Source organism: Cucurbita maxima, unplaced genomic scaffold (assembly GCF_002738345.1).
Source record: "Cucurbita maxima cultivar Rimu unplaced genomic scaffold, Cmax_1.0 Cma_Scf00018, whole genome shotgun sequence".
Classification (NCBI taxonomy): domain Eukaryota; kingdom Viridiplantae; phylum Streptophyta; class Magnoliopsida; order Cucurbitales; family Cucurbitaceae; genus Cucurbita; species Cucurbita maxima.
Window position 1 is genome coordinate 2,532,924 of NW_019272034.1, and position 24,296 is coordinate 2,557,219.

The 24,296-nt window shown below is 35.4% G+C and overlaps 1 protein-coding gene across 5 annotated transcripts; it reads right to left on the bottom strand.

The window, feature by feature from the left end:
* Positions 1–2,101: 2,101 nt before the first annotated feature.
* LOC111493379 (helicase protein MOM1) lies at positions 2,102–23,650 on the bottom strand. 5 transcript variants are annotated; one of them, XM_023143067.1, is made up of 20 exons: positions 23,545–23,650; positions 22,226–22,786; positions 20,995–21,643; positions 19,951–20,029; positions 19,449–19,579; positions 18,595–18,788; positions 18,266–18,396; positions 17,331–17,618; positions 16,097–16,246; positions 13,110–13,361; positions 12,736–12,876; positions 12,352–12,654; positions 11,114–11,287; positions 9,374–10,277; positions 8,979–9,220; positions 7,662–7,772; positions 5,393–7,192; positions 4,459–5,169; positions 4,094–4,298; positions 2,102–3,439 (listed from the first exon to the last, which is right to left on the bottom strand). In XM_023143067.1, exons 2-20 carry the CDS (start codon positions 22,773–22,775, stop codon positions 2,658–2,660), a joined length of 7,797 nt encoding a protein of 2,598 aa, XP_022998835.1. In that variant the 5' UTR covers positions 22,776–22,786; positions 23,545–23,650; the 3' UTR covers positions 2,102–2,657. The 5 variants fall into 5 exon arrangements, with proteins under 5 accessions (XP_022998835.1, XP_022998834.1, XP_022998836.1 ...); XM_023143066.1 differs by having other exon boundaries at positions 23,356–23,629; XM_023143068.1 differs by lacking the exons at positions 20,995–21,643; positions 22,226–22,786; positions 23,545–23,650 and having other exon boundaries at positions 19,449–19,574.
* Between the last annotated feature and the right edge of the window lie 646 nt (positions 23,651–24,296).

A 24,296-nucleotide genomic window follows, 5' to 3' on the forward strand; every position in this document is an offset into this window, starting at 1 on the left:
AATAATATTATTTTTGGAATGGATACACCAAATTATGTATTTATTGCTTTGTTTGATTTGAAAAAAATAAAATAAAATAAAATAGGACTGCCAGCTGTATATTCAGATTTGTTGAGGTCGTGTGGTCAAAGTTCCACAGCTGTTAATATTATTAAATATGATTTGTTTGATTTAAAAATTTATTTTTATGGGCCAACTTTTGTACTTTTTAATTATTTATTTCAGACATTTAAATCTCTAAAAATTCTATTTTTATAAATTTTAAAATTGTTAGTATTGAGCCACGAAAAAATATTCCAAATTTAATAGTAATTTAAGCACCAATTAAAATTAAAAAAAAGTCGATATAACGCCCCATGTCTAAGATTCAGAATTCAAATTCGAACTCAAAGTTTAATAGCTTTGTCATTCCCCTACTTCTTAAGAGTGGATCCTACGTCTAATAGTCTCGTCATTCAACTCTGAGTAAAACATATTTAACTAAAGAGTTTTTATAACTGAGCTACCGAAGAGGAAGATACACCTTATTGGTATAAGTAGTAACTTTCATTTCCTATCCTCAAGATCGCTCTCATTTTGATGTGGTCTTAGTTCATTTATTTACTCAGGTATCACATACCCACCAGGTCCCACCTTGCTTTAGTTAGAAACTCCCGACTCAATTACATGCAATCAGGTTTGAAACCAAACCCTTTCTCTTATATGCCTTCCGACCAAAAAAAGTATGATCTTTTTGTGGACCGATAAATTAGCATGATACTCACAAGTGGGTCGTTGAATCATAACGTCTCGAAATCAACTTAAACTAAGTAAAAAAAATGATGGGAGTTTGTGAAAAGGAGTTAAAAGCATCCAGTGTGTTGGGTCCTCTGGTTTGTGTATTGTAATGCAAAAAGAACCACTTTTTCTTCCTCTTTTACATAATAAACACTTCACGGCCCCATCTCTTCTTAACAGCCCCTTTCACATTCCATACTGTTCACTCTTTTTCCCAAAAGGGTTTTTCTTCTTCTTTAATATCTTTTTACCCTTAGCTAGAAAAAAAATCGTTTGGAAAAGGGTCGGTGAAAAACTTCGACTTTCCAACCTCAATCAATTATTTTATCATGTATAAGAATCGATTCTTATACCATTTAAGAAAACACGAGTTTTAGTTAAACACTCTTATATCATCTAATACTTTTTGAAAAATAATATAGAAGATGAGAAAAAGAGGTTCGTTTCTAGAAGTATTACTTTTAAATAGATTATATAAAAGATTGGTCACTGACGTTAGCTCGCATGTCATGTTGTTTGTAACAAAAATTTAGTAATTCACTACGAGAAAAAGAGTACCGTCTTTTTTTATGATTTGAGATTTGATGACTTCGAAAACGAGAGAAAAAGATAAAGACAAGGGTTTGTGCTTGCAACACAACCACTTCACAACGTGGGAAGCAAATTGATGAGAGACATTGGTAGTTGGCTTAGCTGAAGTGCTGTGGATTTTAGTGCTTTTTGACTTAAACTGATTTGACTGTAATTTAATGGCAGAATCCTTGTCGGTTTAGATGGATAGACGCATTATGATATGCCAACAGTTTTTGACTACTGCCCACAACTTTCAGCCAATCCATCTACTCCTTTATACACCAACAGATACATACAGTGAATAAATATACCTTTTCGTTCTCGTTAAACTCCCCAACCGATGTTAGATATCACAATCCACCTTGCTGGCACACCCCTTTGTGTCCACCCAAGTCACATTAAAACCTTTTAAACAGGAAAATTAAAAGAAAAAATGCCTAAACATATACTTGTTTGTTTTAAATCAACTGTTCTAAAAAGAAATTTGGATACAAATTTGTGTTGGATTTCCAAAAGACACCATAAGATCAGCTTTTCAAAAGAAATTTCTCTTCCATTGTATATATATATGTATAATGATTATTTTCTTGTGTAGGTACTCATCATCAATGCTCTGTTCAATAGGAGGAAATTGAAAATTCCACAATAGGATATTTAGAGAAACATGGCTAACTGGATTTGACTAGAAAATGTAATTGGTGAACAAGGATATCAAAATTCAATATGGTTCTGCAAGATTTAGTCTTATTCTAGTAATGGATTCTAGCCTCTTTGCAAAAAGTATTGAGTCAAGATCATAATACAACAGTGCTTTTGGAACATATTGGAGCCACCTTGTCGTACTCGACCAGTAATCAAAATACAGAGCCAAGCATCAAAGCAATTTGTCAATTAAGTTAACATGTCTACTAAACTGTTTACAAGTCGAAATGCTGAAGCACTCTTAACAATCTGATCAGTAACACAGTTGAAATCCTATCTTCGGGAATCAAGGTCAATTTTCTTCCCTTTTCATGTAATGCACATTGGGGTCTACTCAAAGATGAGGAAAAAATGATGCAAGAAAAAAGCCAATTTATCTGTTCTAAACTGCCGAATAGTATCCAAAACCTGACCACCACCTAACTGGTAGACATGGGCAAATGAATATTTACATTATACACATTTGAAGTTGAGAGCCATGTATGTATCTCTACAATATTTCAAAGGTTTCAGATACGTAATTTTGCATTTCCCCTTAGTTATGTAAGCAAACCCCAAGTTATAAGGACCTCTGGAAGTCAGAAATGTACCTTTTGTCGTGTTGGTTAGTCGTCGTCAGACAAGTAGACAACATCTGAATCTCCAGTGGTATTGACTGCATTAACCTGCGTGCTACCTGTACTAACTAGCGGGACAGGCTGGGGTGCAGTCAAGGTTACATCTGCTGCTGGCGGAGGAAAATTTTGTGGAAAGTTCACACCAGCACGATTGTTCATGTCCATCAGCAAGTCTAGTGCAGACAAGGCCGTATTAGAAAAAGTAGGTAACTGTTCCAAACTATCAGGGCGATAAGATCTATTCAATGGAATGGATTGATGTGGTGCAGCGACAGATGGTCGAGGTGGACGCTGAGGAAATGAGGGAGGGATTGTAGAAGGATTGCTTGGTCCATGTTGAGTAGAGATACCACGAGGATTGGCTGCTGAAATTGATGATGTAGGTCTGAAGGGTTGCAAATGGGGAGCTGATGTAGGTCTGAAGGGTTGCAAATGAGGAGCTGGGGCACGAATAACACTACCGACTTGTGGGTTTCCAGTGGGAGAAGAGATGGAGCCAATATGTGGTGGTCTCATAGGACTGCTCGAGAAATGAGTGGACGTATGGTGAACGTGCATTGATGTGGAAGCTGTACTTGGGCTAGAGGAAGGTAAGTTGGTCGACGGATTTACTGCCGTTGCCATCCTTTGCATATTAATAGAAGGTGCATTGAATGTATGAGAACTAACTATAGCCGGAGTGAAAGATGGCCGGACTACCAAAGAAGGCCCTGGTAAATTTTGCAGATGAAGTTGCTGAAGCATCGGTGGTGCAAGACTGGGACCAGAATCTGCGACAAATAATAGTAGAATTTTGAGGACGTCAGAATAGTTGAGCAAATTTACAGACCAAGAAGCTACATTACATGAAAACGATGTAAATATTAGATGGTAATATAGAAAAGAAAGAAAAAAGGAACTACATAATTATAGAAGTACGAACTATAACATTGTTGATATATATGAAAATTGAAAAGTTTTTCCATTTTTAGGTTTGGAGTAATATTTTAAACTATTAATAATTCATAAATTACTCTTTCTAAATTGTGTACCTAGGAACTGGGGAAATTATAGATTAGATTGTATAATACATCCAACAAATAATTAGCTGTTTATAAATATGGTATATACATTGCACAGGTTAATTTGCTACCATTGCTTACACAGCTTAACATTATGATAACCATTTGTGGATAGCTCACAATATTTATACAAATCCTTTGGTCTAACATTTAACAATTCCATGGATATGGATATTATCTCTTTGAGCTAGCAGCACAAAATATAGTAAAGGTAGCACGATTAGACCCTTCTCTATTAGTAGAAGCAGGATTAATAGACTAATAAAAATGATAGTAACCAAACAAATAAACAAGATGATGCTAGCAGATAAGAAATATAAGTGATATTCATTGAACAAATCAAAACCAGCATCGACCACTTACCACATGTCCTAGAATCATTGTATTTCCACCTGAAAGCCTCAGCCAAGATCTTATTCATCAAAACCTTACTGTAATTCACATCAAGGTCCTTCTTCCTAAGATCAAACTCAGTCTCAGACTCTTGCAGCTTAGTTTCATACTTCTTCTGGATTTGAGCAGTAACCTCCTCAATTTCCTTCTCACATTCAGATTTCAGATGCAGTTTCTGCACCAAAGAGAATTTTCTATGCTGAGTGTACGCCAATGTTAATCATCTGTACAACAGGCACTTCTCCAAAATAATAATAATAAATTAAAGATAAAATAAAAGTAGAAGAAACAAACAGGCACTTTAACGGTATGGGAGAGAACTGGGAGAAACTAACCCTTTTGGTATGCATATCCATGTTTATATCTATTTCCTTGCGCAATTTTTCCAATTCTTTTTCAAGTGGATCAATGTGCAATAAACAAGGCGTTTGTGATACTGAAGGCTGCGTTGTTTGCATCAGACCATTACTAATATCAAAATTAGCCGATAGGGTTCTTGTGTCCAGAAAGGACATTCTTGTTTCACTGAAGGCAACATTAGGAGTAGAATGTGGTGCAGTACATGTCACAGGTTGTAACAAGACTTCGTCAATGGACTGAACAGGGATTTCAATTGGTTGGTTTGTTGTCTGAGCAAGCTGATAAAAGGAATGGTTTTCCCTATTCATTTGATTTTCCGTTCCACCAACTGAAGATAAATCAGTATGAGACAAACCAACAGATGAATTCGTTGCTAGTGGCACCATTGGTGTTTGAGGCTCTATCGTTTGTGCTCCCTGGATAGATTGATTGGCAACATATGAAATTGGAGCTTCGGTGTCCCCATTAGTATTCACCATTGCATTGGCTTGCATAATATCATCTATGGATCCAGTGCATGGAGATTGTAGATTCATTTCCTCATGTTCTTCCTGACTATATTGATCGGCAACATATAAAGTTGGAGCTTCAGAATCCCCATTAGTATTAGCTATTTCAGTCGCTTGTATAATGCCATCCATGAACCCAGTAGATGAAGACTCTTGATTGATTTCGTCATGTGCTGCCTGCACAGAGTACATATTCAAAAACAAAATAAGGTATAGGAAGTCGAAAGTGAATTCGTGTTGATTCTAAGAAAAAGGAATATGAGTACATGCCTACAAAGGGCTTCATCTGATTATATCTATATCTATATCTATATCTATATATATATATATATATATGAAAGTGAAAAATATTTGAAAGTGTTCCTGCAAATAAGTATATCACGGAAACTTAAATACTTACCTGATTAAACAGCAGAGAACAATTGCCTTGGGCAGTAGGTGTAACAGCAAGCTCTAGAGGAGATGAAGTGACAGACAGGTCAAGGGAATGGACATCAGGGTCGGTATTACCAATCGTATCTTCTATCACACAAGGATTGACTGGTTCACTAAGATCCTCACCATCATTCTCACTGTTGCTGCAATCAACCTCAAATGCTTCACATGAAGCACTTGCATTCATTGCTGATGAAATGTCTATTTCAGATGTTCTTACCATTGATTTAATTGGAATTAATTCTTGAGATGCAGATTGACTAGCAGAGATGTTCTCCCTAACATCTACTAAATTAACAGTCTCACGTAATCTTTCAATCTCACTGGTTGGAATTAATTCTTGAGATGCAGATTGACTAGCAGAGATATTCTCTCTAACATCTAAATTAACACTCTCAGGTACCCTTTCAACCTCCCTGATTGGCAAATTCAACCCACGGGGAGATGTTTCTGGATCTGTGTAAGCATCCACAAATGAATCGGAATTGCGAAGACTACATGTTCCACTTGGAACTTCATTCCCAGGATTCCTGATGACCCCATTTCCACCTCCCTCTGCAAAAGGCAGCAAAGGTACTGTATGAACTCTCTTTGAACCTTCGATAAGATCAACAACTTCAATAAGCTTTTGAGGGGCCTCTTTATCAGAATGGGAGATCTGTTCCTCTGATGTTGGCAGATGTACAGATGCAACGTCAACAGCACCAACAGAACATCTATGATTCGACCCATCTGTAGAAATCTCTTTATCTAGATTGCTCAATATGACTCCCTCAGGCTCTTTTCCTACATAAGAAGGGTCCTCAGAGGTTAAATTCCTTTCAATGCCATTTGAGCTAGTTATCCTGTTGTGATTGTCAAACTCAGTAGCAGATGGTCCTTGAGAACCCATGGTATCTAAAGCTGCAGTCTCACCATTTTTTATAGTTTGAAGAGAACATTTTTCAACAGCATTACTGCAGATGATAGCTTCACAAGAAACAGATCCTGGAATTTCAGATATTCCCTTCCCAGTCCCTGAGACATTATGAAGAGCATTACTCTTACTCTCTTCAGGCAGATGATCACAAACAGTTGCATCAACTCCGAGACCATGGAAAATCTCAGTTACCGGCAAACTGTTCTGGCTCTGCTTAGTCTTATTTAAAATTCGTTTGCTTAATAATTCAACCTGGAGCCAGGATGTCAATGTATCAACCCAATGAGCCTCCATTGCAATCATCTTATTTGTTTCATCATTATGCTCTTCCTCAAGTTTCTTACACCGTATCTCCATCTGACATTTGTACTCCTCAAGCTTTTTTAAATATTCATTTTCTAATATCTGAAGCTTACTATTCCTCGTTAAAAGACTATTATGAAAACAAGAACGAATAACAGCTGACTCCATCTGAAACTGTCTCTCCATCTGTGATTTCTCATCATCACATGTCCTGTCAAATTCATCTCTTTCTTCTTGTTGCTTCTGCTTAAGTTTTTCAAATTTCTTGCGACAAGTTTTCTGTATTCTATTAATACTTGTTACTACAGCTTTCTGGAACTCATTGTCAGACAATACATTGTACGGGGATTCATAAGTTAATGAAGATTCAGGGACCTTGTAATACTCCAAGCGTTTGAAGAATATTTTCTTGAGACATCTCAATCTTGAATAAAGCAAGTATACTTCTTGTCTATGGCAATCAAAATTAAGATGCTTCTTCGCAAGTGCCAATGATTCTTTATGGTCAATTTTGTATTCAAGCATGGAAGCTGCAGTCCAGCACTACAATACACATCCAAAAAAAATATAAATATTTCAGAAAGTATTGAAGAAAGCATGAACAACAAGCATAATTAATAATTTAGTTTGTTTATCGACATGCATGGCTCACAAGTATGTGAGAGATAAAGAAGACTCCCAATTCAATGTTTATCAATTTTATATTCTGTAACAATTTTTTTAGTATTTTATACTAACTCTACAAGCTGTTGATTTGCCTTGCTCAGAAGACAAGTCACATTCAAAATCTCAATAGATGGCTGTGCATGTGGAATTAAACATCGCTACTAAAAGGACAGCAAACTCAAAGTCACAAGACTTTAGAGCTGCATGTAAAAATTTACAAAACTCCACACTTCAATCAGGCATGCTTGATATAATGAACCCATGCAGGAAGAATTTCAAGCATATTAATTACTGGGGGGTGGGGTTGTGGATTTGTGGCAGAGTAAATGGGAGAAAGAAAAATAACCAGAGATAGCTGAAAAGCCTGGAGTAATGTAGTGGTTGCTGGCTCCGTAATGATGTGATGATTATTCATTATATACTCAAAAAACTTTTCAACCTCACGTTCGACATGTTCCTGAATTGAAATAAGACGTGTCAACAGTTGTTACAGATGAGCTAACATAGAAAAATTGATGTCTACAGATAAAATACCAAAAGAAACCCATTCACCACAAAAGCACATTCTCATCCTTCACGAAGTACATTACTTATTCTTGTCAATTTAGTTATTAATTCCTTAGTCATGTTTTCTTCTTCCTCTTTTTTCCTTTTTTCTTCCATGGAAAACAAAACTTGAAAGGTTACAAAAGAGTGTACCAAAAAAAAAAAAAAAAAAAAAATGAATATAAGAAACCAAACACCAAGATATACAGAAAAAAACAGATTCAATCCAAAATGACAAGGCCTAGCGGGAAATTACAGAACCCTTGGGCAGTCATGCCTAGATAGAAGATATACTCCGTTTCCCCCTCTCTACCTCCCCAGTGCCTTTTGCGTGCCCCCTTTCCTGACCTGCCAGCAACTCAGTCCTACGATCCAGCACCTATCCTCCCATGAATCAATGACCCACTAAACTCTCCTTCTCAATTGACTGGACAACTTTTCCATTGACAGGCAATAAAAATGGTGGACAAAGCATCTGGCATTACAGAGGCTTCCAAAGACCGTACCTTTTCCCTTTAACTAGAAAGGAATCCTCCATAGGTTATTCTGCTGCCCACTCCCAAAACCAAAAGTTCATCAGGGAATCTCAACTCCCTGAATATTCTGAAATAGCCAAGCTCGGGGCAATAGAGGTTTAAATAAACTCATCCTCCCTGCTGGTGAAAATAGAAAAGGATAGTTGTGTTTTATATCCATCCTTGAGTCCTCCACCATACAACTTGCGACCATCAATGAGAATCTATCTTACAAAGAACCTTCTCGATGGTGTTCTCTTTCTAACCTATTTTATAATTTTGTGTTGCAAGATATTTGTATGAATATTAAGGCATTTACTTTTCATAACTCTTTTTTTTTTCTCTCCCCCTCCGTGAGTTGTATCTTTGACATTAATTAAGATAGTAGCATGGTAAACTAACAAACTAACAGCAATATCAATGACCATAGCTATCTCACATGTAAAATGCAATATTAACGTAGATCTGACTACATTTACTGATGTGGCTATGTTGTAGAAGGAAAAGAGAAAAATATACTGCTGTCTTGAAGAGGGTCGGCATCTACGATATAAAATGCATAGATAGATTTAGACAAATAAAGAAGGTAATTAGACCCATACTGGAAATTTCAAAATCTGGCATAACTGAGATATTTCAGGCTTCAAAAGATGATGGAGACTCTTTCGTAGATCAATCAGCTTTCTTATTGCATCAAATCCAACTGACTTATAGTCAAGAATTTTCAAGATATCATTAGCTGTCAAAGATGAGTTGGACAGATGATTCTCAATATATGAATCATCCTCACAAGCAGCTAAACTAGTTGAATTTTGACATGTATGTTTTGGAGCTTCAGAAGTATCTGCACACGATAAAGAAGTTTAGAAATGCCGGAAATAGGAAAGTAAGAATGCTGTAAAATTATCTTTTCTAGCAGACAGACAACACGATAAAGCCCCAAAGAAAAGCCTAGAAAGTATACGCAAAAATAATTTAAGATTTCAGATACTCATACCTTCTTTTTCCTTGTTAGTTAAGTTTTCATCTTGTGCAACTTTTACATTGCTATTTGACACCTTTTTACGTTTCCTCAAAGATTCCTCAATCTCCAATTTAGATTTGTATGATGAATCATCAAACTGTTGAACCCTTTTCCGGTTCCTTAAAGATCTATCTGAAGAATATTTCCATTTCGGGTGCTTTCCATCAAGCAGCTTAGACCAAAATATGAGAGGTTGCTCTTCTGTTGATGGCATTTTTGACTGACCTAGAATTGGAGAGTGTGCACAATAGACTCCTTCAATCTGTTGAACTTTTAATATGACATGGGAATCAATTTCGTCTGTGCTTCTGGCATTTTGTGAAATAAGTAAAACTAAATCATTTACCACTTCTTCCAAAAGTGCTGTATCTGATAAGGAATCTGCAGTTTTATCCTTGTCAAGGAACTTATCTAAGTCGGCGAATAAATTAGATGCTCCCCACATTAGCAGCATATTAGCACAACTCCAGCTGATGTTCTGTAAATTGCCCTCCAAAGTTTTATTTTGCAAGGACAGCATAAGAACCTTTTCTTCAACAGTACAAGATGAATATAAGCGGAAAATTTTTATCTGCTCCAACTGAGAATCAAGTGTTATCCTCTGAAGTGCTCTTAAATCATTCATTAGGGTCCAGTCACTATCATAAATGATAATGCTGTCAACTGACGAAAGTTTAATACTTGGGAGGCATGCTCGAACTTCTAGCAGAAACAAAAATCTTCCACTCTCTAGGTTGTTAAATTTGTTTAGAGCAGCTTGCTTTTTGGAATAAATAAGACCCCCATCAATGCGTTCATAAGAATCAATCCCAAACCTCTGACGCAAAAAGTCATCTAAAATATCACCAATGGTGTCCCTTCCAGATCCACAAATTGACTGCAATTGAATATTTCCACATAAAATTTCCCTCACAAAAATATAAAATGAATTATACCACTTAACAAATCCACAGATAAGAAAATAATGGGAGGGAGGGGGAAATCTTGAAACAAAAATATTGATTTAAGCACTTAATTTTAGACCCAGACAAATAAAAATTTTATTGTGTAGAATGAAAACTGTATCCATCTGAAGGTGAACTAAATCTCAAAAAACGTGATGTATCGAACTCCCATTGTATAAAAAAATTCGTCTCTCTCTCTCTCTCATTTTCTAAAAAATAGAAAACAGGAAAACGAAAAATATAAAACCAGATTGATTATCAAATGGTCTAAAACGGTTTTTAATGGCTAGATTGTAAGTTTTGCAATGGTATTCTCTTTCTAAATTACTCTCCGTTTCTCTTTGCAGGATTATTTGCATAAATTAGAAGATTCTAATAACTCCTTAATTTTGCTTCTTTTTTTCTTTTTTTTTTTAATTCACTCCCTCCAGGAGTAGTATCGTTCAAAGTCTCTGACAAATCTGTTCTCCGTACACCAGAATTGTACCATATTACTATCCTGGCTCTTGTTAGCGATCCTTCACTTAACTAATAAAAACTGTTCATTTTGATTACAGTTTCAATCATAATAATACAATCCAATGGTCATCTAAACTCGTGCATTAAGTAAGTTCAATGCCAGATCAGTCTCTTTTTTTTTTTAAATAAAAAATAATAATAATAATAAGCCTGAATCCACATTCCATCCCTTCAGATATATTAATAAGCACCTATCTCAAAAGCTATTAACCTCAAAAACAAAAATTACCAATTCAACCATAGGACTTACCTGGAAAAGAATTAGGACTCTCGAGCCTTTTTTTTTCATCTCCCTTAGCATTGCATCAAGGAGTTGTAGCTTACCACTTGCTTTTATTCCAATATCCAAGTAATCCACTTCTGGATGCCCCTTGGTGATCACATGTCCCATTGAAGGTTCCAGAATATAGGGATGATTACAACACTGTCAAGATCCCATACATGACATTAGAGCCATTTCTCCCTTTCTTATCAGAAATATCACTAGGAATAAACAGATTCAAGGCTAAGACACAAACAAGTATGTAGTTTTTCAGTCCATTCAGTCAACATGACAACAAGAGAAAATTTAAACAGAAATCTACACAATATATATATATATATATATATATCTTAAATCATATAAGAACAAGATAGAATAAGAATGAAAAAAAAAATAATGGAATATGCATATCTTGGAAGACAGAAAATTTTTGCGAGGGAAGATTTGCGATGATAAAACTTTTTGCAGCATCTTGGAGCTCTTCTTCATACAAAGGTATTAAAAGTTATTTTATACATTTGCGACTTCTTGATGAAAGGGGGAAACTAAAGATACTGCCAGTATTTTTGGTCAATTGGAAGACTGCCTCCTTCCCCATTGGCAAATGAGGTCTGGGAGTTGGTAATTTTAGAGGCAGAAACTTGAACCTCATTGCCAAACGGGGATGGAGATTTACGAATAAGCCACATGCTTTATGGAGGGTGATTATTGCAAGCAAATACAGGCTTGATTATATTATATTTAGTTTTCAAATAAACTTGTAAAATATTAAATCTTGATTATATTATACATGTGAGCATTCGAGACAGCTTCCACTATTTCGACTATTCTTGAGGAAAAACAACTTGATTATATTATATTTAGTTTTCAAATAAACTTGTAAAATATTAAATCTTAGGTATGTGGCCACCATGATTTAACCTTATTACCCTCTAAGCTAACTATTTACATGGCCCCTTATTGACCATTAGGGCAATCGGGTCAACAATATGTTTCTTTATTTTTTTCCTTTTATATATCATAATGAAAGTTGTCTTCCAATAAAATAAAAATAAATAACACAGCAGAATATACAAATAAAATAACTCACAATGATAGCTAGCTGATCTTTTCCCCTTAATTTCAATGAGAAAATAATATCCCATTCAATGAAAAAGGTAGGGAGCATTAAAATAGACATTTTCACTGTTTCGAGTGCAAAATGATGTAAGAGTTCAAGAATAAACCTTCCGAGTTGAAACGAGCATTTCATGGATGTTGTCAAGCAGATCACTTTTGAATGATGAGACAAGCAATCCAGCATTAGAAAGTAGGGTGGCACAGTAAAGCTCAAGTTGCACATTTGATATACGTGCAGGAACCCAATACTCAACAAATTTAGAGGTGCAGGTATAAGCAGTATGATATAATAATCTTTCCTTCAGTTTGCTGATGTTATCGCCATCATTGGTCTTCAAAGTATTATCACTTTGAACTTGGTTATTTCCCTCAAGTAGAGAGAGAAGATTATGATAATCATCTTTGATATCCTGCAAAGTCAAAAAGTATGGGTGTAAACTATAAATCAAATGGTTAGGAGTTAATATAATAAAGCACTCACGAGAACAAACCTTTAGCTGATCAGCTAGAACAAGAAGCCACATATCTGCGTTTAGAAACTTCATTTTCTCAAAATGTGAAGAAATTGTTGGGCGTTGACACTCATCAACAACTATTACTTCCCAGTTTATACAGTCTAACACATCTATATCCTGCAGAGAAGTATGATGTTGAATGAAATTCCAAAGCTTTTATAGCATATTATCCAAAATAATAGTCGAGCAAAAATTATGACTAAATATTGCCTAAAGTAAATGAAGTAGTTATCATTGTTGGAAGGAATCTGATCAACCATCCAAGCCATATAATTCGATGGGAACAAAACCATTTCACAAGAATCCAATAATTTATCAAAAATAAATTAACTACAGGGGCAAAGTGTTACCTCCATCATTACTTCTGGGGAGCAAATAAGAGCTTGAAACAACGGGCGATTTCCCTGGTAAAACTCTAGGTCTCTTATGTTTTTTCGTACATTTTTGTTTCCCTTGTAAACTACAGCACTGAAAGACGGTGCATAGCGCAATAACTCATCATCCCAGGAACCAAGTGCAGTGGAAGTTGAGATGATGAGAAAGGGCCGAAGGACATCAGGCCGCAAAGTTAAAATGAATGCAATAACCTTCACCATGCGATCCTGAAGTGAATATCAACTATCATAATCACATTGCAAATATAACTAAAGAAATGAACAAATCAGAAGAATCCAATAGAAGAATGCTACTACAAATAAGAGAATAGAAGCACTAGTCATCAATTAACAAAATATAGCCTCTTAGATCAGGCTCTTTCAACTACTTATATGCCAAAATATATAGTAGGTTGACAAATGAAAACATACAAGAAAACAAATACCACATGATTTATTAAAATTATCCGTTAAATATCATAAAAGATAATAAAATACCCAAATTTTATACATAAAATAAAAGGAAAAATTGAATTAAAAAATATATATATAGAGGCCGTCGAGAGTACTCTGGCCAGCGGCAAAGCTGCTAGAGGAAGGGGAAGACGTGGGGAAATGGCTAAAATGACTATTTTCGGCCATTTTCTACATATCTGGCAAGCTTGGGATGTTTAAGAGGTGATCTAAGGGTTAATTCGAGGGAAGAAGGACCTACGTTGACGGTTGGAGTAAAACCCATACTCACCAGTGCATATGCAAACTCGAATTCGTGACATGAAGCAATTTAACTCGGATGAGTGGGCATTTCATGGAGGAAGTTCTGAGCAAGTGAGAGGTGAAGGAAACAAGAACAGATGCAACGCTGAGGAAGAGAATCGATTTGCGAAGAACAGAGGTAAGTTGTGGGTTTAAACTGAGCCGTTATCGAACAATTTCATCCATGATTGTGGATGGATTTTGCAGATTCTTGTTTCTATAGACTCGTAGGAAGAGTTCCACAATATTGAAGTTGAATTTGTGAGCCGAGGAAGGGTGTAGAAGGAGATTGAGAACAAAAATTTATGAAACTTGTCCCATTGTGTTCTTGGACTGTAGATTTACAAGTTTGCTAAAGGAAGCAACTTGAATTGAGCAACCAAATACCCAAAATGGAAGGAATAAAGTGGCACGGTGAGATAGAAATTTTCTGGAAAAAGAAAAGGAACGGAAAAAAGGAAGGAAAGCAAAAGGTGCACATGCTAAATGGGGAAGATAACCATACGGTCAACGGTCAAGTTTCTAGCCATTTTCACCAATTTTATTTTCTTGACTCGATCTAAGGCATATTTGAGGAGTTTGAAGAAACTTGAAACTTTTTAAGGGCTCAAGCCGACAATTAAAGTGTCAAACATACCAAAGAAGAAGCACATCGGGATTCAGATTAAGTTGTGCTTGTAGTATACTTGGATGCATGTTATAAGAGACATGTTATTAAATTTTAGGACCAAACCTAGCTGATTTGACCGGTGAAATGCTTTGCTGTCCATCCCTTCCCACAAAAACCAAATATTCTTCGAATTAAGTTTCTCCACAGGGTAGAAGTTTTGATCGTTTTGAGTTCATCAAGATCAAACTTCTCGTTGGTGTTCCTTATACAAAGTTTTCTAGTATAAGGCAAGCATATGTCATAAACTTCTCGTTGGACTACAGTTATAAACCATTGAGGCTTTATCCTTCTTTAGGATAAGGCAAGCATATGTCTCATTTGTGCTGTTAATAATACCACTCCCAAAAGAAAAATCTTACCCTACTTGGTCATATTTCAAGATGTCCCAAGCTGCTTTCAGAGATGGGACTTCAAGATTCTCAGATCTTTAATAGCCTTAAGAATCTCCTCTTTTTCAAATGGACCCTCTATTCTACTCCAGTCCTCATTCATAGGGCCCCAACCAATGTTGTCCAAAATAGAACAGTTTCCTTCTAAGACCGTATAAAGATTAAAGAAGTATCCCACTGTTTCTATGAAAATATCCTCTGGAGAAGAAAGGATCCTCCCCTCTGTCTTCCAACAAATAAATAAAGTTTTGCACTCTGTTTGAAGCCCATCCATAGAAAAAGCTTACCCTCTGAATGACACGATCCTTCTTGTTAACTATGATGGAATAATTTTCACTAGAGATGCATCCATAGATTCATTTCCTCCAAAGTGTTCAGAAGCCTTTTGTTTTGGGGATGGCATCTAGGAAGTCCCGATCCACTTTGTCCAATGCTTTCTCCCAATCAATGCCCTCATCTTATTTGTCTTCGAATCCTCAATAATCTTAGGAGAAGCATTAAAGATTTTACCATCCAAAACAACGGCCAACTAACCAGCATGGGTTGGCCTAGTGGTCAAGAAGGGTTATGTAAAAATTAAAGGGTTTAGAAGAAATGAATTTAAGCCATGGTAGCGCCACCTACCTAAATTTAATATAATACTAAATACCTTGGTAACTAAAGAAAGTAGGGTCAGGCGATTGTCCTATGAGAATAGCTGAGGTGCAGAAAGCTGGCTCACACTCACAGATATATAAAAAAATAATAATAATAAATAAATAAATAAATCAATGGCCAACTGGTTCAAGCAACAATGCTAGATACTGAGTAATTGCAATAATGTTCATTTTATGGACCCCGTTACATTTTTCTCGGTGGATAACAGGAATATTCAGTATTCCCAACAGACCCTAACCAAGCTGAAATATAATATAGAGCCATAACTAGACCTAAAACTCAAACTGTAATACTTCCCATTTACCCTGTTTAAACTGCAGCTGGTATGCAAGTCTAAAAATTAGGGTTATTCTGAATCATACTAGTAATGATATCAAGTAAACTGCAATGATGAAAACTATTAAAGGATAACACCTTCAAAAATGATATCAAGTAAACTGCAATATAATTTACTTTGCTGCCCACAATGCATTATTGCTGTGTAATCTCACCTGATTATCAATCACAACAGCATTTTTTCCCTCCTGCCAAAATTCACAAAGCTTGGTGACATAATTTACATAATTATCATTAAAGCCACATGTATCTCTATCTGTAAACTGTGATAGATTAACCACAGTAGTTCTTTTCCTCTCCAGTATCTGCAAATGGTAGAAAAACATCATTAAGCTACATATATATCAAAAAAAAATAGAACACCACAGAGACATGGATTTTCCAATGGCATAAAAGCAAGAGTATCACTTTTTTTTTTTTTTCTTTTCTTGAGAAAGCAAGCCATAAAGTCATTTGTCCACCCTTGTAAGGATGCCCCCACAAAAACCGAATCATGTAACTCATATATGGGGTTTGGTAAGACCAAGGACCATAGAAAAGCATCAAGCATAGTTTCCCCATACTGAGAAGCGTATGTCAAAGAACCTCTAGAGTAACCAGAAAAAATCATCAGGATATAAATAGAATAAGGACAAAATATCTAATATTTTATTTTAGAAAAAAAAGTACACAATTTAAAAGTAACCAAAAGGGAGCTTTTTTCTTATTTAAGAAAAAGAAATACAATAATACTGAAAAAAAATGAAATAGAAAGCAGAGGATTAAGACCAAAAATTAAATGTTAAATTAATAAAAAAAAATCCGATCATGAAAAATAAAAATGATTCTACACCTCTCTAGTTAAGGAGAACTGAAAAACTCGTGGTTGTCCCAAATGGTGTCCAAATCTAAAATCAAATAAAATCAGGAATAAATTTGCTACAATGCCCAAAAATGACCAATTTTTCAACCACTCTAAAAACTAGGTAAGAATAAAACGAAAATAACCAAGTTAACAGCACCGGGGGGAGAGGGAGAAAAATACAAATAGTGCTGAGAGCATTAAAAGGCACAAACATTCCAAGTTCATAAAATGGACTAGTCAACTGACATCCAAGGGAAAGGATGACACTAGGAGACAAGCCCTAATCCAGGCCAAGTACAGAATAAAAACACTCCAGCTAACCAAGGTCATTTAACGAGGAAAGTGACAAAATACTAACTTGCCCCAAGCTAGAGTTAACCGCTTACAACAACAAATTTTCATCGACTGAAACAAATATACTATTTAAGAAACCACATCACTTGTTCATGCAGGGTTCTGAGGCAGTAGAATAAGCAAACAATTTTTTTTTAGCTGACAGCCATGAAGATGGCTGATCATAAAAGTACTAACTTTTCTGAATGTACCTCATCCATTTCTGAGACATTGGAAGCAAACTTGGCCTTTTCACAGCGTCTTTCATAGTCTTCCATGAGATCTTGACCATCAGGTGAACTTAAAAATGAAGCACTTTCCAACTCCCATGTTGCACATTTGTAATCAAAGCCTCGCCATTTAACAAGCCACTCATATTGGCAATTCAATTCAGCCCCAGAAACTTCCCTATCATGCTCCTCACATAGCTTAGAAGAAATCAACAATCTTTTCTGTAACAAACGCTGTGGAACAGCCCACACTTGCTTCCACCTTGAATACTGAAAGAAAAAGTGCAATCACAGTGGAGAATATCCATTGTAATAAATAAAAAATAAAATAACATCATTAATTTCCAAAAATAAACTATTTGCCATGGGCCATACTTGGATCCATTTTCAATACTGTCCTTCACAAAAGGAGTTAACTGGACAAGTAGGTCAATATCGTAGATAAAATTCCTCCCTTTACCCAGCCATAAGAACTTTAAATGTCACCCTAAAATTTCATTTCTTGCAATTTTCAACTATAAAAAGGGTTCCTTTTCCCGCAAAATTACACAAAAACTTACTTCTATCTTCTCTTTTGACTTGAGTATTTAAGTTCCACATGATAGAAGAAACCATAGTGGTAAAACAGTACAAGAGATATTATACTTTAAAGAAAGAGTGTGAGGGAAAGGTATCATCTATTCATCTTTCTCTCAAGCTACTATTGGTTTTTTAGATCGATCATACTTAATGTTATTACCTTGTAGATTTCTAATACTTAAATTTTCTTAATTTAATTTTTGCTACATTAAATTCCATGATATCAATAAATTTTCTTAATTTAATTTTTGCTACATTAAATTCCATGATATCAAGCAATGAGAGGACTAACGTCAAATTGAACAACACATCAACTTTTAGAAAGAACAAATCCTAACCTGATTTCTTCTGTTGAATCTTGAAATAAGGCTTGAGGCTTCCAAAGGCAATTCACTCTCCGATAACCAACAATTATGAGCATGAGCAAGATCTTTAAATTTCACAAAATATTGTTTCTGCCTTTGCAACCCTTGAAGATAACAACAGATAACAAAGAATCTGAAGAGAATTATATATTTATGATATAAATATATAAGGAAAAGCTGGAAAGGTCATAGACCTGAAGGTTAAAGCAACAACCATAAAAGTAACATGGTAACACAGTATTTTGAACATCTACAAGCTATTAATATTAGATGTGAAAGATTGAATTATTTAGCAATCGTACCATCAGCATTTGATATCTCTGTTTCTCTTGTATCCCATACAGACTCTACACCCTTTGACACAGCATGGACCCCAAACTTGATCTTCCTTCGAATGCACAGTGGACAATGCCAAACTCCAAGAGGAACATCGTCCAAGGGAGGATCGAGACAAGAAAGATGGAAGCTTCTTCTGCATTCTTTTCCTTCACAGCATCTTAAAGTAAATGCGAGAAAAGATACACACATTGAAACCAATCAGCATGATAACTGAAGTTTCAATATATTTCATTTTAGAACAGATTGCATGGTAACACAACAGGAGGAATGGACAAAGTCGAAGATTAGACAATATTAGATGGAGATAGTTGTAAAAAAAAAACGGGGAATGAAGTTGTAGGGGTTTTTCTTATATAGAAAACGTGATAATTTATAGATGATCATTTAGAGCTTTTGGGTAGAAAGAAATAGATTTTGGAAGACACCACTTTGTTGCTAAGGATATTTTTAATGAGAAACGAAACTTTTCATTGAATTAATGAAAAGAAACTATTGCTCCAAGATACAAAATTCCAAGGGGGGAGAGAGAAAAATAAATAAAACTAATGAAATATAAAAGCTTCCCAAGGGGCATTGGGATTAGAGTTCATTTTAATGTCTTTGTTAGCCTTGTTAACTTGAGATCTAAGAAATATTTCCAACAGGGTGGAAGGCTAGTTGATTTTGTTTCCCGTCCATCCTTTATGCAAGGTTTCTTTAAACAATCATACCTTTCCTTGTCAAATTCAACAACAAATTAAAATCCCTCCATCCAGATTGCCTTCATGTAAAAAATATTCAAAAAAGCAAAATAATAAACCAATAAAATAGTACCCACAAGAGCTTTCCTCCAACTTTGCAGGTGAGACATGCATTTGGGTCAATGTCACATGATGCTTTTTCTAGCTTACACCAAACACAATTTCCAGCAGGATCTGTGATGACATTGCTCATGGGTTCCCCTCTATCCTACGACAATAAACCAAAAACAAAACATTCATGATCAGTTCAATATAGTGTTATCTTCAACGCTTTTTAAGCAAGAGGACACGGTAAATTCTATCAATCAAAAAATTAAATCTCCTTTCAACAGAAAAGGAGTTATTATTCATCGAGATATGATTCAGTAAGAAAAACAAGAGGATGATGATGCAGGGTTATAGGGGATTCCCGTCCTATCATATGGTAAAAAGAATAAATAAATAAAAACTGGTTAAACCAGCCCTGCAATGCAATGAATATCCCAATTAGAAGAAGAATGAATGTGAAGAAGGTGAAAAAAAAAAAACCAATAAGAAGAAGAATGACAACAAATGAAGAAAGAGAAAGAACAAACAAACCATTTCAATGAATGTTTTTCCGTTCTGCTGGTCAATTTCCACACAAGAGCAGAAGTCCTTCGATGAATTATTGTCAACCCTGCAATATGTAACAATGAAGAACACATCAAATGTGTCACTGGTAACTAAAGTTTTTTTTAAAAGATAATTTCATTGATGTGAAAAAAGGAGAGATAAAAGCTCATATCTAAAGGAGTTCTAATAAACATTTCCAATTGGACAAAATAAAAGAAAGGTTATAGGAGGAAAAAGTGAACTCAGTTTATACCCAGTGTGATGAATCCAAATGTGCCCAAATAAGTGGACAGGTCCAACATGATTGGAACTATATACCCCTTTCATTCTGCCTCCACTTAATGAAAATGTGGCATCCAATTTTTTTCTAAAAGAAACCAAGCTTTCTTTAAGAACAGCCCAACATGAGGAGTCCAACTACTAACAGGAAGAGTCTCCAATCCACAGGGATAAATAGGTCAAAATCATAATGCATACTATCTACGATTTCCATCTTTTTATTACAAAAAATACTTCCATTCCCTATCAGTATCATTTTGACAACACTAAAATTAATACGGAAAACCAGGTATTCAAGTCTGGCATCCAAAGGCTTACAGTGTTCTTAAAAATAAATAAATAAATAAATAAATAAAATCAAGTGTTCTTTAAAAATAGCCAAGCAAGAGGAGTCCAATTACTAACAGAAAGGGTCACTAATCCAAAGGAATAAATAGGTTCATAGTCATAATGCATACCATCTATGCTTATATTTTTTGTTATTACAAACATACTTCCACTCCCCATTAGTAAAATTTTGACAACACTACAACTAATATGGCAAACCAGATATTCAATTCTACATCTGGATTATCCTTATCATTCGCAATTCAATAACATATTGGCATCTCCTATTGCTTAGTGATGAGTGATTGATGGGTAATGGCCAATAACATTTTTGTCGTATAGATGGACTTCATGTTCAATAAGTACTCCATGGTGCTATGAATTGCTACAAATACTTGATACTAACATGATCAAGACTAGTACCTTTGTCTCTTCAAACAGTTGCCACATGTCTCAACTTCGTCACTTTGTCCAGATAGAGATGATAATGATTGAACAGATCTAGCCGGTGAAGAGCACGTTTTTTCACTTTCATTCCTCACCAAGGCATTAGAATCCAGGTTCTCCATGCTTCTTTTTCTTTTCAAAGAAATTAATTTACATTCCCCATCTGAGTCAGTATGGTCATCAACCATCTTTTCTCCAGGTATAGAATTGTTTCTCTCTAATGTTTTCAATTTCTTAGTTGCACTGATAACTGCATCTACACTATCACTATCTTCATTTGATAGTTCAGTCAGCAATTCTTCCTCGAAGGACTTCTGGCTTGGCAGTTGGAAATCTAATGCAGTGTCATTTTCCACCACTTCCTTGGAAATTTTACTATTAGTCTCATTAGGGCCCTCCAAAGTTCTAGTAGAAGGTTCATCTAGACATTTGCTTCTCAATTCTTTAGTTATCGTCTCCTTAGAGTCCTCCAAAGCTCTAGTACAGGATTCCTCTAGACATTTGATTTTCAATTCTCCACTCTTCTCATTGCACTTATTGCTCTCATTCAAGTCTTCCTTGCAACTATGGCTACCACCATGAGTGTTTTTTTTTGGAATCTTTTTCCGCTCTCGATGGACTACGACTGAAGGAGAAGAAAGATAAGAAGACATAATCATCAACTTGTTAAAATAGCATAAGGAATAATTATGAATTAATTAAATTTGCACAAGTAATTAAGATAGAAATAATATGGTAATGAGAACTGGATTCTAGTAATTTACTTAGGCATTTGATAACAATTTTGTGATTAGTTTTATGTTTTTGTAAGTTTTGATTATTTCCTTACATGAATTTATAGTTTTCACCATTTTTGAGAAAACATTAGAATTCTTATCTAAATTCTACATACAAAAACAAAAACAAGCTTTTAAGAATTACTTTTTTCGTTTTCAAAATTTTGTTTGGATTTTTAATATATCTTTAAAAGGTATAAGACAATAATATATATATACATACATATATATATATAATAATTATAAAAAAAAAAAAAAAATGGTTATCATGCAAGATTTTAATGACTATATTTGCATGCGTATAGAAGTAAATCGACCAATTGATAGTAAGTGAACCATTATCACTCTAAAAAAGAATAATATGGACCAAATGTGAAATGGGGATGTCCATGGAGGAAGAAATACAAAAAAGGAGAAGACAATTAAGGTACCAGATGAATTAGCCTTCTTAAGCTTTTCCCTGAACAATGCCCTATAAGCACGAGCATCCATTCTCTTACTTCTGGCATTTGTGGAAACCATGTCTTGTTTTGCTGATTTTCCAGCCTCTCTAGTTCCATGACTCGATTGTTGAATACTTTTCTCTTTCTTTTCCTTTTTTCCCTTCATATTTGTTGAGCCTGAGCTTTTAACTGATTTCTTAGATATAGATCTTGAAGAAGTAGATGAAGACTGTTTTTTACCCCTCTCAGATCTTCTAACCGAATTAACCTCATTCTGATTTTCAAGGGTACCATGTTTCTTTTTATCTTGAGGAGTGCTAGATGGTTTGTTGTCAAGACGCTCAGATTTTCTAGATTTGGGAGGAGTTGCATCAATCTTTTTCTTCAATGATGTGTCTCTTGCAGACCTTCTTAAAGAAGATGTATCAGGCGTTGTAGAACCTGCTCTTGTCGTGACCTTATCACCATTTTGCTTCCCTTTTAGATTGCTGTTTTCCTCATTACTCGCTTTGACACTAGATCGAGTGTCCTTTACCATACTTCCAATTACTGCGTAAAAAAACATTTACATTAGAAGTGAGTAATCTAAAAGCTTCAGCTTCAAATAGTTGAATTAAATGCAATTTCCTTTAGCTTCAAAGCTTTTACAGTATTTACTTCATTGAACGGGCTTATCATTTTCTCAAGACTCACTCGGAGTGTCAAGAAAAAAGAAGAATTCAACAAAGCTTCAAAATTTTGACAGTGCTCATTCTAAATAGAATTTGTAAAAAAGAAAATCAAGTTGGAAGTGATATTCTGAATTCAACATACAGTTTAACAGCAGCATTCATTTGAACCAGATTGCATAGCCACAAAATTTTATTCCAAAAAGATTTACCAAAGCAAAGAACTATGCAACTACTGCCATGGAGAACCAGATTACAAAAGGAAAAGCTTATGCATATGCTTCAAACGAACCATGCAATGCAAAAAATAGTCACAATGCGGAATGAATTTTACTAAATCAGACTGACTTACAAAAAAGACCCCGTTAGCGACATACCCAGAAGCCCTAATCTATGCCGCAAACCCACATTACCGATAATGAAAAGAAAAAACTAAAAACAACCACATACCTCTACCGCACAAACTGCATGTAGATTGAAGAACCCTAACTCACTAACAAGAGATGAAAACTCGAGGAAAACTGGGAGCTCATTTACATTTTACAGAATGTAGAGACTAAATCAAAAGATTCAGAGAAGTTGGGTGACAATTTCGCAACAAAATACATATAACTTTCAGAAAAATTAACCAGATTAGACCTTCAGATTCGAGAAGAGGATAATACTTGGCTTATTATGCTTAGCACATTTGGTACCGATTCGTTTGCTTGTGGGGCACGTGAGATCTCGGTATATCTTCGATTACTGTGAGATATTTGAATGGGATTTTCCTTTAAGACTCTTAATTCTTTCTAGGCAACATTTTTTAATTATTTTCTTTTTTAATAAAGAGTTAAACTAAAAAATTTCATAGAAAATCTGAGTGAGTATAACGGCACAGATCCACAGCTAGCCGATATTGTCGACTTTGGGCTTTTCCTAACCCTTCTTCATCTGAGTGAGTGTAACGGCCCAAATCCACCGCTAGCAGATATTGTCGGCTTTGGGCTTTCCCTTTCGGACTTCTCCTCAAGGCTTTAAAATGCATATGTTGGTGGAAAGTTTCCACACCCTTAGTGTTTTGTTCTCCTCCCCAACTAATGTGGGACATCACAATCCACCCCTTCGAGGCCTAGAGTACTAGCTGACACTCTTTTCTTTTTCCAATCGATGTGGGACCCCCACTAAATCCACCTCCTTTAGGGCCAGAGTCCTTACTAGCACATCGTCTTGTGTCTACCCCTTTGGGGAATAGCCTCCTCGCTAGCACATAGTCCGGTGTCTGGCTCTGATACCATTTGTAACGGCCCAGATCTACCGCTAACAGATATCGTTCTCTTTGGACTTTCTCTTTCGGGTTTCCCCTCAAGGCTTTAAAACGTGTCTACTAGGGGAAGGTTTCCACACCCTTA